The 16,496-nt window shown below is 40.0% G+C and overlaps 1 protein-coding gene across 6 annotated transcripts in view; it reads right to left on the bottom strand.

The window, feature by feature from the left end:
- TAX1BP1 (Tax1 binding protein 1) overlaps positions 1 to 16,062 on the bottom strand; it is a 52,138-nt gene extending 36,076 nt beyond the window's left edge. For 4 of the 6 annotated variants that reach the window (XM_027675296.1, XM_027675299.1, XM_027675298.1 and 1 more), the window contains exons 1-3: positions 15,610 to 15,743; positions 12,554 to 12,737; positions 980 to 1,082 (exon numbers count right to left, since the gene is read on the bottom strand). In XM_027675296.1, coding sequence (XP_027531097.1) covers positions 980 to 1,082; positions 12,554 to 12,730 — 280 coding nt within the window. In that variant the 5' untranslated portion in view covers positions 12,731 to 12,737; positions 15,610 to 15,743. Of the gene's footprint in view, positions 1 to 979; positions 1,083 to 12,553; positions 12,738 to 15,609; positions 15,744 to 15,946 lie in introns of those variants that run through there. The other 2 variants (XM_027675297.1, XM_027675300.1) reach the window with 2 other exon arrangements.
- Positions 16,063 to 16,496: the final 434 nt, after the last annotated feature.

The following is a 16,496-nucleotide window of genomic DNA, read 5'->3' as shown; positions in this document are numbered from 1 at the left end:
GTCTGTAAACAGATTACCACATCATGTTTGACTTACAGATTTCATGCTCATTACCTCAGTAAGGCACAGATAAATCATCAAAACAGTAGAAAGGAAAAGTCATCCTATTTAGTCACTCTGTTTGAGACTACCATGGCTGTGTCTAAACAACAGTGTGGAATTCTCATCCTTCCAAACCAGGGATTCCTGTTCAAGTGCTGCACTACTCGCTCTTGGTAAAAGGGATCTTCCCAACATCAGGCATAAACCTCCCAGGTCACAATCCACAGCTATTGTCTCTTTTTTTCATTTAATGAGAAGAGTGTGGCTCTCACCTTTGTAACTCCACACCTTTATACAGAAGCTATTTCCTAATTTTGATCTTCCTTGTTTATTTGTTCTACTTTTTTGAGATTGCAAAGGGGAGGGAGAGGATACGATCTGCACACAGTGTTGAAAATTGAGTTATACTATAGATTTGTTTTTTCTTTATTCTTTTCGTAAAAGTTTTAGGTATTTCCATCAATTCCTCACTGTAAAATGTCCTCTGCAACTCTTTGACTTCTCTGACCCTTCACCAAACCATTATTTATTCTTTGCCAAGAATCACTTAATATTGATAATGATGTCTAAAGTCCAGAGACTAAAGACAATGTAAAGACACAAGGCATTAAAAAATGCCAAGATTAAAAACACCTGCTGATGATTAAACAAAGTCACTATCTGTATTTTAATAGTTTCCAACAGAGCTTCTCTATCAGTCATGAATATTGGCCATTACTATGTAAAAAATATACTAAGCCACTTACTTTTCCTTACAATTTCCTTGACATCTAAAATAAGACTGTACTTCACACAGTGAAACGTGGAAAATTCTCCTCCAATTTATCTTTGTAAAAGATTAGAACTGCTATACAACCCTCAGCACTGAAAGGAACAGATCAGTATTTAAAAAGCTGCGTAGGCTGGAAAATACAGATAGATACTGATTTACACTTACCTTGAAAAGTCAGCACACAGTTAACTGTTGATCCTTCCACATAATTATCTGGCATAGGTGACCAAAGAAATGTGTAATAATCTCTTGCAGTACTCCAACCAACCTAAAATAAAATAAACCACAACAACAACAAAAAGAAAGAGGGATAAAACATTAAGCAAAAGAATTAGTTATGCACAGTTAAGGTATCACAGTCTGGCCTTTACAACATACTGTATTATGTATATTTCTGCTTCAAAGTGCAATAAAAAGATACTTAACAATGTTTACAAATCAGGAATATTTAACAAGCATGTCAAAGATTTAGCATTAATTTTATTAAGCTTATTACCTAAAGCAATAAATGGGTCTAAGGCAATAAAAGGGTCTATATAAAGTAAAACAGACAGTTTTCACTACACATTAAATTACTATTTGGTATATTAATTTTTTTCTATAAAGATACACATTACTTTATGAAAAATACAAAAATATGAATTCTTAATTTTATAGTGAGAATTTCTTAGTGTAAGTTCTGTCAATGCTGACTATTTTGTGTCCACAGTCCAACTAGCTCATCAGAAAACAAAAAGGAGGAAAGAAAAAACAGCTTTCTCTTCTACTGGAAAGATCAAAATTGACAGGGCCACACTAGCATTTTTTTGGACAACTTCTGCAATACTAAAGACCAGCAACTCACTGGGATGCTAATTCTCTCATACACACACGCCATGTTTGCAAAGAAAAAACCAAATTTGCATGAAAACCTAACTCAGCTAAGCCCGTGCAGTCTTCCCACTAACTTCAATAAACCTCTGCTTTCAGACTTTTATGAAAAGAGTCCAATTCTGTATAGTGTTGAGGCATTGGCACAGGTTGCCCAGAAAACCTGTGGATGGTCCATGTAAAGAAGTATTCAAGGCCAAGTTGGATGGAGCTCTGAGCAATCAGGTGTAGTGGACAGTGTTCCTGCCCTCGGCAAAGGGGTTGGAACTACAAGATATTTAACATCTCTTCCAACCCAGGCTATTCTATGATTCTATCCTCTGAAGATGCATATTTCAACAGGGTTGAAATACATGCAAGTAAAACGGAAAGCCAAAGCTACTACTGTAAAGCAATGGATATTAAGAACAGCATAATGGTAAAGGAGAAGAATATCTGATTTATTCTACTGCCAAAAAATAAAAAAAAAACCAACCCCAAAACAAAAACCCTTGTCAAAAGCTAGGTGTGGTACAGTTTATTAGTAACTGGATATACTGTCATGGAGGAGCTAAGATGTGGAAACCCACAATTAATTCCTGTTTAGGCCTCATGTGAAGTTAACAGTTCCATTTTGCAATGAAGAATCCATTGTTATGTATTAAAATGTGAAACAGAATTTTAAAACCTTAACTTCACACACCAGCTGGAAAAAAAAAACCCCAACACAATACAGCCAACAAAAAGTCAACTACAAAAATGAAACCAAGTTCCAGTCAAAGTGCTAAAGCTGGAACAAATGCACAGTAGTACTTTCTTAACATCAGAAATCTTAAATAAACAAGAAATTTCTATGGGACACACTGGGAAACTTTCTCTGAGCCAGGTGGAGTACAAGAAGTCCATTAGTCCTTAAAAACCTGGCATGGGCAATGGCAAACATTACAATATCCACATTCAAGCACACAAACATTGCAAATTAAAGAAGAACTCCAACACAAAACCTTCTGAATTTCAGAGGAAGAAAAAGGAGAATAACCAGTCAAACTACATGCAAGACTTATGAAGTATAAACTCAAGTTCATCATGGTGTTCACCTGATCAGCACAGCAGTCATCCCATTGACTGTGCTGGTACCATTACTTTTTAAGGAATTCATTGAAAACTCTGAAAACATTCTGCTCGGAGATAGAAACTCAAAAAACACAAACATTCTTATTTCTTAGTCAAAAGAGGACATAAGATTTAGATGACATAAGTTCCCTAAACCAACGGAAAGAAGAAAATCCATTTTATAACTGGAATTGGAAATAAGGCATCTGCTGATCTAGCATTCACCACATTCTTTTATATTCTCCATTCCTCTACATTTAGTTCTCACAAACTCCACTCTGAAACACATTTTTAAATTAGAAACTTGTGCATAAATGCCAACACTCTTGCTTTCCTTCCAGATGTTAACCAACAGATTAATAATCCAGAAACCAAATCCTACTTTCACCTTCTCAAACCCATGTTTTTAAACCAAAAACATGACTACACATCATGTATCCGACAAAAGCTTCATATCCAGATTAGGCTATTATGTACAAACAATGTATAACTGAAACCTCACTTTATTTAATTTTCCCTCCATAAAATGGAAAGCTTTAACAGGCCATTACAGAGTAATCCACTCATGATATTCCCATTTCCTACTTTTTAGGAAAAAGGCTTATTTCAGTTTAGGAAATAATAAACACTTTTCAGTCATATAAACCAACACTGCAGCCACAGTGGAAAAGCTGAAGTCTGGTAAAGGTTAAGAGTCCAGGACCAAGTACTTTGCAATTTGGCTGGGCAAGTAGGGACAACTCAACTGTCCATAATACTCACACTAGACAGGTTTTCCTTATGCTAACAAATAGCCATATAATCATCATGAAAGTTTTTTCTTCTTCTATGTTGCCCCACAGATGTAAGCCCCTTTCTTACTGCAATGCCACACAGTGGGATTAGTTTTCCGCTATTTACATTTCACCCACAGTAACTTTCAACAAAATAGCTTGAAGAAAATTTGCTGCATAGGAAAATAAATGTGGGGACAGGGGAGAGAGTGCCTGTCTGTATGGCAACAATGAGTTACCAAATATATTACTGAGGAAAAATAATAACCATTTTATTTCACTCTATCTCCAACTCTCCTCTGATTCCTCTTAAAAAGAATGTAAGCTTTTCTAAGAAGAAAGCTCTGCCTTGCAACTGAAGTGTTTGCAGTGTAAAAGTTATTTCAAACTTTGTTGTAATTTCTTAAGTTTCAGATTAACATGGAAAATAAACACTTTTCTGTTCTTGCATTTTGTTAAATTTCTTTCCTTTTATAATGCCTTGGTAAAGTCAGTTAACTTAGTCTCGAGACAGAGTGCTTTAAAAAAAGACCACTGCAAGGGAAGCTCACTTGGCATTTTGTTTCCTGACCTCAGAAAGCTGCTATGCAGTTGGAAGAACAGCAGCGTTCATTCTGCTGCATTAACAGTGCCTGACCTACCCATACAACATCAGCAGGACAAAGCACCAAACCCAGGAAACACTTGTTTAGCTGAACCAACTTCAGCATAATCAGTGGGCCTTTACTCTAAATACCTAATACAACCCAATTAAGCAAAAGGGTGGGGGGGAAGGTCACACAACCCCAACCACAAAGCTTATCAGAGTAAAAATTATGCCTTTTTTGTAATTCAGAAGGCAAATTACATATCTGAGAAAGTAATTTAGCAAAGTACCCAAAGTACTGCAAAAAGACAATATGCTAACTCCAAAAGAAGCAAAATTTCAGACAACAGATAAGGCTCTAGATGTACATTATACAGTATAATTGCTACTGACAACAGTAAGTGAAAAGCCTTGACATGTTTCACATAGTAAGAAACAGTTATTTTGACTCAAACCACAGATAACACAAGTGTCTAAGCAAAATGCCATTGGGCCCATTATCAAAGGAAGTGATTTCTCCAAGCAGGCTCTTTTGGGCCATAACCCTGAGTTAAAGTAACACTACTTGAAAGTCACAGTAGTGCTTGTGCTACTGTAGCATATAACAATCCACTACAGGCAGGTACAAAAATCAAGCTCTTCTGAGCTAACAGATGAGAAAGCTAAAACATCTGGGGGCAGTGAAGCTCATACCAGGCAAAATTACTGAGAGTTAACTGTTAACACTGACACCTCACTGATGCAATATACTTTTGAACACAAGCATCACCAGCAAACAATGGTATCTAGATGCCAGTTCTGAAAGGATCAAACTGTACAAAAAAATTTCAGAACCTGGACATGAGGAAAAATACTTATTAAAGTATTAAGTACATTTTAGCAACATTCAGGCACAGGCATTTCAAAATAAGTAAACAATAAAATTAAACCCTAGAGGTCTTTAGTATGTCTGTGATCCCCTTATAATGCATGCAACTTTCCCTTACCTCAGACCAAGACACTTAAGATCTCACTTCAAACATCACCTCGCTACTCACACTGAGATTAAAATTTATTATACAACAGGAGCCCTAAAGCTGAGACATTCGTGGGCAGAAGATGGCTGCAAAGTACTCTAGACTCTTTGTGAAAGCCTGTAATCTTATGATGTTCTCTTATTCCCAGACCTCAAGAAGGCATCTCTGCTAAATGTTACAAACACATACAGGCAATCTTTCAACTTGGGCTGTTGAAAACATATGGTAGTTGTTGCAATATCAAGGTACTATCAGGATCCTAAGTTATGATCATCTCTTGTTGGTTGTATTTCTACCTCCTAGTTCAGAGGAATGTGTCAAAATGACACTGACCGCGTGCCTAGACCATAGGATCAACTTTCTCTATTAGGTATAAATCAAAATAAATATAGAAATAATATGAATTCTCTAAAAGAAAACCTGCTACATATGTAAATGACTGTCCAAGGAAATGATATGGCAGATCAAAGAGAAAAAAGCTACAGTTTACTTCAGGAGATAAGCATGAAAATGTATTAAAAAAGGGTGGGTGGGGTTTAAGTGAACTATTCCCTTACTATCACATCTCATGAGAACAATAAATTAGCACAGTCTGTTACTTCAAAATTGTTACTAGCTACTGCCTACTTTGTCATGCCCCTTCTGACTGAGCACACAAACCTACTGTACCAAATATATTTAGAAAATTAAGGACATTTGGAATAAAATGGCAGAATTTCTTGTCAAAGGTAACATCACACAAACCCAGATTATCTTTCTCTTCATCTAGTATAGAAACTGCAAATATGCTGCCACTGACATCTTTTTTTTTTAAGCTAAGTATTATTTGCATGTCCTTCCAAAGAAGGTAAATCAGAAACCAACAGAATCACTCTAGTTCACAAATATGGCAATTCTCAAAACATTCTGAATTCCAATAATTCTATTCCCAACTATTTTAACAACAGGACATACTGTCCACTGCACACTCTTGTATCTATCATGGCCAGCTGTTCAGTGACGATTCCGTGCCAGAAAAATAGTATTTCTATATGCATATGGTCAGTAACACATCCAGATGTTGTATTACACTTCATAACGTGATCTCAATATATGGAAGTAATTGCTGTGGTTTTTTAGTTATCAATCTACAACAGAATCAGGATATTGAAATGATTCACACAAGCTGTACCGTTATTTGCAGTCCAAAAGAGACTAAAGAACCCAGAGTACTATACAAAGACATATCCATATTGCCTTTATAAAACACAAACACCAAGCTATTCCTTAGGTGTACATCAAATATAAAGTCAAATACTGTTACAAATGTTTTTGACCACAGACAATTGAATTCTGAGGTCTGCTATAGATCAGGACATTGAAAAGAGAGAAACCAAGTTGTATGTAGACACAGGTACTGTGCTGATGCACAAACAGTAGCTCAGGTACGATGTACTAAATACTGAGTCCTCTCTCAGAGCAAGCAGGCACTCGTTGTGTTCAAATAGGTTACTAAAATCTTCCCAATTCCGGTTATTCAATTTTTCCATATGTTAAGTTACCAGAACATCAGATCACAATTTTTAAGGTATGGATATTAAAAACATAGACAGTAAGAAATAAAACATTTCCCTTTCTTCTCTAGGCGTGCACTGAGACAGTCAACACCAAAGCATGTCTACAACTTGTCAACATCCTAGAGGAATGGTAATGTAGATTACTTAGAAAAATGTATCAGCTAGAACTGAGGAATACAAAAGTTTTGATAGAATACTTAATTAATGACACAGCAAGACCAAAGACCATTAGCTTAAGATATGTAAGACTGATTACCTGCTGCTGATACCACAGGTCATTCCAGCATGCTGGCCTCAGCAAAATTACATCTTCAGAGACGCAGAAAGTATTATGATACAACCCCACAAACACTTACACCTTTGATGCAATATCTTTATAGTCCCCACAGAATTCTTTCCTTGTGCCTTTGAGATGGATAGAAAACCTGCCTCTCTTATATACCGAACATCAGACAGCTCTATTTGCAGACATATGCTCTAGACAGAGGTAAGCACTGCTTCCTAACAACCAAGCAGGTTTTTCAAACACTTCTGCAAATCTGGACATTATGCATTAATAATGCAAAAAATATCATTCAGCCATATGATTATTCCCTTTATTGTGAAATATATCACAATATGTAGACTTCCCTAGCCGGAAATTAGGACTACCTACAGACAGACCACTTTTGCTGCCAGATGTAGTGCACACATTAGTTAATTTTTTTCTTTTAGATTTGGATGACTCTCAAGACCTCTCCAGATTTTAATTAATCAGAGATGAGCAGAGACAAAGAGAGGATACTGGTCTTGGATCACTCTGGGAGTACAGATCTCCTATTAAATCAATTGAGAATGGCAAGTCTTCTTGCCTTTGACTCCACACTCAGAACCATCAGATTCTTCTGCATAGAAACCCTCAGTAGAAGGAAAGTTGATCTCAAATTCTAGTTTTCCCTACATGAACAGGGACTCAGGCTCAGGATGTGCATGCCAATTATTAAACCTCTGAATTAGACCTCTGAAAAAAAGCATTTTTCTTTTTCCCCCTCAGTAAAAAGTAAGGACATAACTGATCAAGATCTTCTCGCATTTGATTACAGATAACTCTCCAGAACATCATAAAAGCAAAAAAATCAGAGGTGCAATGAAAGACAACAGATTTGAAGACTGAGTCAAAACCTAGTTTTGATTCCCCTCCTATAGGGGACAAGTAAGAAAAAGAAGGATGAATATATACAGAAATAATAAAAGCTGCATATTCAGAACTTCCCACATCTCCAAGTTTTTGCCAGATGTCCAATCCCAAAATTAGCGTATTCATTTAGATACATCTAGTTTGTAAGGAAACGGGTATATCTGAAATAATTCTCCAATATGCAACATTAGTCTTCCAGTTTATGAACACTTTCTTGGGAACAGTTTTAAACCCATGACCACCACCACAAAATGCCTTATGCTCAGCATTACTGAAATTCAACATTTAGCAACTTACACCGGGAACAAAAAGAAAAAAAATCACATTTTATATACAGCATATGCAGGGGAGTTAGTAGAATCTGTTAAGTTTTGCAACTTAAAAGTTGCAAACATGGATGCCATGCAAAACATGGCTGCTCTTCAGAAGATAATTCAAAGAAAAGTTTGAAAAAGCAGCTTAAATTGTCATTCTACATGATGCAGCCATGCCAATAAAGTAGCCATAACCCATCTACAACACACCTTCCCAGTCCTCATGTTTCCATCAGAGTGATGCCAGCACAGTTGCCCATTGCATCACACAGCAATCAAACTAAAGAACCAAACCAGTTTTGAAATAAGATGGTAAAAGCTGATGGAGGAAGGGCTGTATTTTCCTGACAGAGCACTCTGCTGATCCATTTCATGATGCAGCTGCGCTAACAGCTGGACTAGCAAAACAGGAACAATAATATAAGGATATAAATAACCAATCAAGTGATCATTGCTGAAGAAACATACTTGCACTTGCAAATGAAAACCATTCACTAAAAAGGTACCTATAGATTTTTTTCAGTTCAACAAAAAAATTCTTATCTATCTATCAAGACAGAATACAATTGAAGCTGTCCCCTTCAACAAAAATCAACATCAGAACCAAAAACAACACAAGGTTCACAGGGGGCAGGGAGAACCTTATTCCTTACTTATTTTCTGTACAAATCGGAAATCACCACTGTTTGGGGGGGGGAGATTTTATTGTTTATTTTAAACTAGGTGCCTTTTCCCTCTGTCTAGTATTCACTATCAGGACACTAGTTACTTTCAGTGCAATTTCAGGCAGAGGTTAGGTGACACAAGCTTAAATAGGTTTGTTTTCTAAGCAATTTATGCACTTCAAAAAGACAAGGTGAACTTTATTCCCTCTACATGAAGAGTCTGTGAATCTACATCTTGAGCTCTCTCACAGAAGCCCCACTTTCCTTGTGGGGTCATTAATTATTGTTCTCATAATTAGTCAAGATTTGCTTTTGCCTTCTTTTTTCAATCACAGAATCACTTCACTAAACATGCCTCTCATCCTTCATACGTGTTTTAGAGAGGTAAATTATAAAACCCCTGCCCGTTTTCATCAGTTTTCAAGCCACCTCCAGGTGGTTTGTTATTTGTCCATGAACAATCAGTTCTCTAGAAGTCACTCATTTTTACACTCAGATCACAGTATAGTACAACTTCTGACTATTATCTGTCCCAAGACAACTACACTTTCACAGTTTATTTTACTGTAAACATTACACATACATATTTCTAGAAACAGATACAGTCAGACAGCTGGCTCCATTTAACTCCCTGTATTGTAACTATACTAAGTCAGTATATCCATAATACATTGTATAAGCTGACATAGTCACAAAAAGAAAGCCATTTTTATTCTTTTCCCATCTTACAATGCTTCCTTCCCTTGTGCTGATGAGAACTAGGTGAACTGGAAATTCAGTTGGGGAATTCCACTTGAAAAATCCAGTCACAAAACGTTGGTCTTAACCTCAATCAATTCCCTGATTTGATTCATTACACAAGATCTTGTTTCATGTAAAGGAGAGGAAGTACAAGAAATAAGACACCCTGCGTAAAAGATGTTTCTGACAGCAGTGATAATACCTTATGCCAGTTCAAAATGTTCCTCAAATGACTGCCAAAGCTGTATTACCTGCCACTGTTAAAGTAGAATAAAAACTCATACCTCAACAGTTTATGAAAGCTATCATCACAGTCAAGATGAAATCAGATAGCTGTACATTGTAAACATGTAGTCACCAAAAAACTGTTTCATGCTTCTTTTTAATTTTTCCTACTTAGTAATTTCAGGGTCCTGTCTGATTGCCCCCCTGTAGTGGTTTGAACCAGGTTTTCCCCCTGAAACTAAGAAAGTGGTAACCCCCAGGGGGTGGTGACCCTTGGGGCTTGACCAATCAGTGCTCCTGCAAAATATAAACATATCTCTGGAGACCGGAAAAGAAGCAGTGGTTCTTGTGGTGAGAAGAAGAGGTGGCCATGTTGTAGAGGCCACGAGGAGAAGGGGCTCCGGCCCCTTAGGGGGCTTTGCCCCCCCCAGCCCCCGGTTGGGGGGCTGCAGGGACTCGGAATGGTGTTGAAGCTGGGCTGAGTGCCTGCGGGTAGGAACTGGGGGAGTTTTCTCCCCTGTAAGTAGAAGTGGGAGACGCTGGGAGCAGCGACGGAGCAGCAGCGGAGACAGCAGCGTCCGAAGAGCAGTGGCAAAGAGCCAACTGATAAGGACCAAAAGGAACAACACAAGCCGGTATGCAACTAAGGCAGACACAGAGGTGTCTGAGGAGAAGGAAAAGCAGCAACAGGACAAGAGAACCAAGCCAGCAGCAAGAACAGAGTTTCGCGGGGTAAGAACTGGATAAACCAAAACCCCCAAACTCGCTAGAGACCCCTCCGAGAAAGAGGAGGGGGTGGTGGACTGAGAGGAGTCTTGGAGTGCAGTATGCACTGCTGAGAGGAGCTAGGAAGCTCATGGCCTCCTGAGAGATAAGCCAGGACGGCCGAAGGAATGTGTGTGTGTGGGGGGTGACCTTGGCCCCCCCTGCTCCAGCTTCAGAGAAGCTGGCAGCCATCTTTGAGGCAGAGCATGGGAGCTCTGCACAGGGGCTTGATTTCCCCTGAAGATACCAGACTGTCACGAAGACCCCCGTGCTTCGTGATATGACCGTGGTGGAACGACCTTGTCTGGGGTTACGTAGTCCACGGAAAGACCCCCGTTTGAAGACGGAGGGCCGAGGGGCTTGGAGACCCCCTCGTGTGTGCTGGCAGAGAGCCAGCAACTGCTTCTGCTACCTAGAAGAGAAAAAGAGAGCCTGCTGCCTAGAGAGAGCCTGCTGCTGACAGACTGGAAGGGGTCTTTTCTTCTTCTTCTCTCCTGGACTTTTATTTGGAGGGAGAAGAGATTTGGCCCATTGTAAATATTACTGTCATGGTAGAGATAGATATAGAGTTAAGATTGTATGCAGTGTATTATAGTATTTATTTATTTGTATAGTCTTTGTAATATATTCCTTCCCCCATATTGAGTCTTGTGTTTTTGTCTGGAAAACCCATCTCACATGGGGTTGAGATGTGGGTGGGGGGCTAGGAATCAGAATTGGATTTTGGGCCTGCTCAAACCATGACACCCCCTCACTTAAAACAAAAGACGAAGTCATTACATTCACTTCTAAAGTTACATTTAAATAATTTCAAGATGCTTATGTGTAATATGAACAGCACTCTTCTAAAGTTTTGATAGAGCTTGTTTTTGAAGTTTCATTAGTGCCATTAGCTAAATACTCAGGTGTGCTCAGTTACAATAACTGCAAAAATTTGCAAATAATCAAGATATATATACACATATTTTTAAAACCTTCCCACTAGAGAAACGTGCCTGCTTGTAACTTGATGCCTCCCTCGCACAACTTCGTGACTATAGTCACTGCACAAAGCATTAAAAATGCTTCTGCTTTGCTATAGAGTGCAGTACTTTTATATTGCAGAAGAGTAATTTATCTTGAATAAAGACCAACAATGCATTGATAATCTGTAGATTATAATGAAGTCAAGCATTTACATTCTTAAATAGTGGACAAAGTTCTACAGGAAAGGTCCTCCAGTATCAAACTAGTCTGTCACCTTTATGCCCTCTCCACTGCCAAAGCATCACTTCTTTAAAGGCTGAATCAAAACTTCTATTAACCACACAATAAAGAATTTAAACATCATCTATTAGGAGCTAGACTGACAAAGAAACACAGATCAAGGTCCTAAATAGAAGTAGATATAAGAATTAATGAATTTTTAATCCCATTCTTCTAATGAGAAGCTTTACTAACCTTTAAAAATATCTCCAAATACCTTTGGAGGGGTGGCCTCACCCCTCCGCCTTTTTCAAGAGTCTGTTTTGAACAAGTTTAGTGATCTATAACGTTCAGCCTGCTCTAGCAACAACAATTAGTCAGGGATGTGTACCAGGATATCTCCAGCTTAGTTTTCATTCTTTCCACACACATTTCACACTAACTCTGTCTCATATTCTTCACAATATCACTCGGTGAGCACACACCTCTTCTCAAATCATCTCCATTTAATTCTGCACACCATCACCACATCACACCTTCCCTTTATTCCAGCTGATCTTAAGCATACTCATTTTGAGTTCCAGTTTTGAGCTCCAGTTTAATCTTTGTTACAAAACTTACTCTCTAACACACCACTTAATCAACGCACCACTTAAGTGATGTTCAACTTAAAAGTTTATGAGAGAGCTTTTATGTAGTTGGGATTTATTTTTTTTAACCAGTAACAGAGTGGGCAAACATTTGAAAAATAGCAATAGAACAAGCTTCACTTACCTTGAAAATGCCAACCCAATCTTTTTGATGAGGATGGATAAACTGGGTTAGAGTGTAGTGACATTCAAGATGTGTGTTTGGAAGATAACTTTTCGCCACATTTTGAAAAATCACATGTGCAAAATTGGAAGTCTGCAAAGTGTTAGTTGAAGACGGAACTTCTTGAAAGGATGACATGATTGATCTGTAATGAAATTGTAGAAGTTGCTACTTCAACATAGTGGAAAAATCAGTTAAATTACAAAAATTAATCTAGTTGAAATACACAAGACAGAAAGACCTAACAATTGGTTCCCCTGTTCCAAAAACAGATAGCTATAGACTAAATTCACCAAAGTGCACTGACTCAGCATCATTCCAAAACAATCACCTCTCAGAATAAAAGAGTAGTCATTTCAGCAATGACATCAAGATGGAGAGAAACCGCTGCTTAGCTGAATGCCCCCAGTATTCTATCTCAGATACAGTGGCAAAAAGTGGAAAATAAAAGCAGTGGTGGGAAAACAAAGCAGAGTTCTAACTCAATGAGAGATTCTTAATGGTTCTACACATGGTAGAGAAGGAGAAACAAAACTTCTGTAGTTTCCCTGCTTTAAATTTTTCTCTGAATCCATAGTGCTCGGTGCTTTTCACAGGATTTTTATATATGAAGTTTTTCTTCCCCTCTCAGTAGAAGTATCAAAGTTCCATTTTAAGATGTTTTTTAAAGACAAGAAAGTTTATCTAAACAGGAGGGGTTTGTTTGGGTTGGCTTTTTTCCCTACTTCTTCTTCAAAAGACTTCTCCTGCCACCGTTCAGCAGTCCATGAGCATCTTTTACTATTCTCACTGTAACACATACGCTCTCAGCTCCACGCGTTCGGCTTCATTTCCATAAACAATGGACTGCATTGATAGCAGGAACACTGAGGTATGCATGCAGTTTGACGGATTAACACTAACCAGTTGGGACTGCAAAAGCTTTTAATCATGCTTTCCATTCACCACCTCATTCAGGATACACAGTGCTACAAATTACAGCAACACAAGATGCTTCACCAGCAGAACAAGAACATCCTTTCCTCAGATTCGGCAATATCTGCCACAAATAGAATACGGGCAACTGAGAAGTTTCAAGCATCTGATTTCCAAGTACAATCACAATTCTGTCAAAACATTTCCTATTAGGAGGATTTGGGCCTTATGTATCTAACATTTCTAGAAAGACGAGCCATCCTATTCTTGCAATTGATGTTAAAAGTAATTTTATACTGACCAAGCAAATTCACATTTTGAAAGAAGTAACTGCCAGGTGTGAGACACAACATATTACTTTCATTGAAGATACATGTGGAAAACAAAACCAAAAGGGGATAGGGCACTGCAAGTCTCAAGCAGTTCAAAGATTAAAAGCTGTGTGTGTATTTCCTAGAGCCTTTTACAATTTCACCAATTAAAAAATAAGTTGCAAAGACCCTGTGTTTTCTGAAATAAAATGCGCTCTGAAGTAAATAGATATTCATCATTCAAAACAAGGAAAAAGTAAAGTAAATAGAGGGGGTTTTCAGTTGTAAGCCCTCAATATTTAAGCTTAATACTGCCCAATTTAGTGGAACACATTAAGTACATACAGGCACCCATGACATTATTTCAATGTATCAGATGTTAAATAAAAAACAATTTTGTACACTCCACAACACAGGTTATAAGATAAAATGCCAAGCTTGTGAAGATGAACAGATACAAAGGAAAAACAAGAACTTACACAAGTCAGAAACTGAGTAGAGATCAAAAGACAGTTTTCTAGAGAAAATAGGATACACGTAATTCCTATCAGTTGGTAGCTTCAGAGTCCAGAAGAGAGTAGCAAATTTTACAGCATAGGAAAACTGTGAAAGCTCCCACACATCTCAAAACAGAGTATTATATTCAAGACAGCTCTCAAATCCACTCCGAACTATAAACAGTATGCAGCAGCAGTTTCTACCGTTCTAAAAGAAGCAGAATAACCTTACTTATTTCCAAGTGCAACAAATTAATTCATTTTTAGTAATTCAGTAAATTAGCCAAATAACACTAACATGAAATAGTGCTTCAGTTTTCACCAGCCAGAATAAGCACAAAAATGGTTAGCAAAGCATTAATAACAAAAACAATTGATTTTTTTTAATAAATCTATTTTTAAGATTGTATAGTTTAGCCTAAGCACACACTACCGGGGGGAAAAAAAAGAAAAAAATATACTCATTTCTGCACACCAGTTGCCAGCTGCCACTGCTGAGTAGCACTGGAACCTCTGGAAGTTCTTTAGTGGAACCAGTAAAGGGAGGCTGGCTTCCAAGCCCAAAGCAGAACTGTTCACAAATCTGAACTTGTGCAGACCAGCACAGTCATCTGGGATTACTGTTGCCTAGCAGGAAAATCCCCAGAGCTTAGGTGATGCTGAGATCTACTTACAGTTCAAGAATAGTTTAGGGCGATGCTGCGTGCTTGCTTGCCTGCTTAACTCACTGCTACCGGTTAGGAAACAGGAGAGGAGGAGGAGAAGGAGGGAGAGCTACGCACTGGCTTCATTACCGACATGACAAGCGCTTCCTACGGGGAGGCTGAGCGACGCGTTTGGTTTTACGCAGCGAAAAGAACGGCCAAAAAGAGGAAAAGCTCGTCGGGCAAGAGGAGCAGCAGCAGGACGAGCCGCACCGCCCCAGTCAGCCTCCCCGGGAGTCCTCCGGCCGCGGTCCCGGGCACCTGACCCCCGGCCCCGACCTGCCCCGGCCACCTTCCGCCCCTTCCCCGCCATTGCTCCGTCAGCGGCGGGCGCGGCCTCACTTGCCCGCCTCGATCACCTTTGCTCCGGGCCTTCGCCTTCCCCGCAGGAAGGGGAGCCCCGCCGCCTCCCGCAGCCCGGCCCCGCCGCTCCCCTCCCGACCGCGGCCGGCCCGCAGAGCTGGCGGGGGCCGGTGGCGCAGAACCGCGGCCTCACGGCCCCACCCGCTCCGGGGGCTGCCGGAGACAGGGACGAAAGAGCGTGTCAGCCCTGCCCGTTCCCCCCCAGCCTGGCCCCGGAGCGCCCTTACCTAGAGAGACGCGGAGAGCGCCGGGGACATCAACATGGGGCCTCCGCCATCAGTACCGCGCAGCCCCGCCCGCCCGCCCGCGTCACTTCCAGCCCGGCCCTGCCTGCGCGGGGCGGGATCCGGCGGAGATCCGGCTGGAGACGGGAGGGTCCTCCGGCTGTCTCCTGTTCTGACTGTTCCCCCTGTCCCTAAGGCACACGCACTCGGGGGGCGAGAGAGCCCGAGCAAGGCGGCGTTCCCAGGTGTGCGGGGTCGTGCTGCTGTTCCCTCCGTACAGCACTCCCAAGGTCCCCTCCCGGCATGTCCATGATTACAACATCACCTCTGTCGCACTCACATGCCCCGATTAAGTCATCTCCTCCTCCGTCACACTTCTAAAACACGGGCGTGCTCGCACCTCGTGAGTAGCCTCTGTTAATCTCCCAGCCTTTGCAGGTCTTCCCAGGGCAACGGAGGGGTGAGATAAGAGCCACCGTAAACGCTTACGCAGGGTTCTACGTGGGTACGTTGGCGGACCTCCATGAAAGTACATTACATCACTCATAACACCGACTCAGAGAACACAGAACCACAGAATCGTTTAAGTTGGACAAGACCTCTTGAGATCATTGAGTCCAGCCTTTGACCGATTACTTACCTTGTCAATTAGACCGTGGCACTAAGTGCCCCGTCCAGTTGTTTCTTGAATGCCTCCAGGGACAGTGACTCCACCACCTTAATCACTTTAGTTACTACAAGTTTAGACAGGATTAATTTTACCTTTTATTACATCTGATAGTTTTAAAACAGTCTAGATTTAAAAGGTTTGGGCAATAAGGCTCCTCCAACTACACTCACAACTATTTCACTGACTTCACTCAGTTTTCGTCCAAAAGTAGCGCATAGAC

The sequence above is a fragment of the Neopelma chrysocephalum genome, unplaced genomic scaffold (assembly GCF_003984885.1).
Source record: "Neopelma chrysocephalum unplaced genomic scaffold, ASM398488v2 Primary Assembly neopelma1_26, whole genome shotgun sequence".
Taxonomy (NCBI): domain Eukaryota; kingdom Metazoa; phylum Chordata; class Aves; order Passeriformes; family Pipridae; genus Neopelma; species Neopelma chrysocephalum.
Note: the sequence above shows the minus strand (reverse complement) of the source record. Positions and strands in the feature narration are given on the sequence as shown.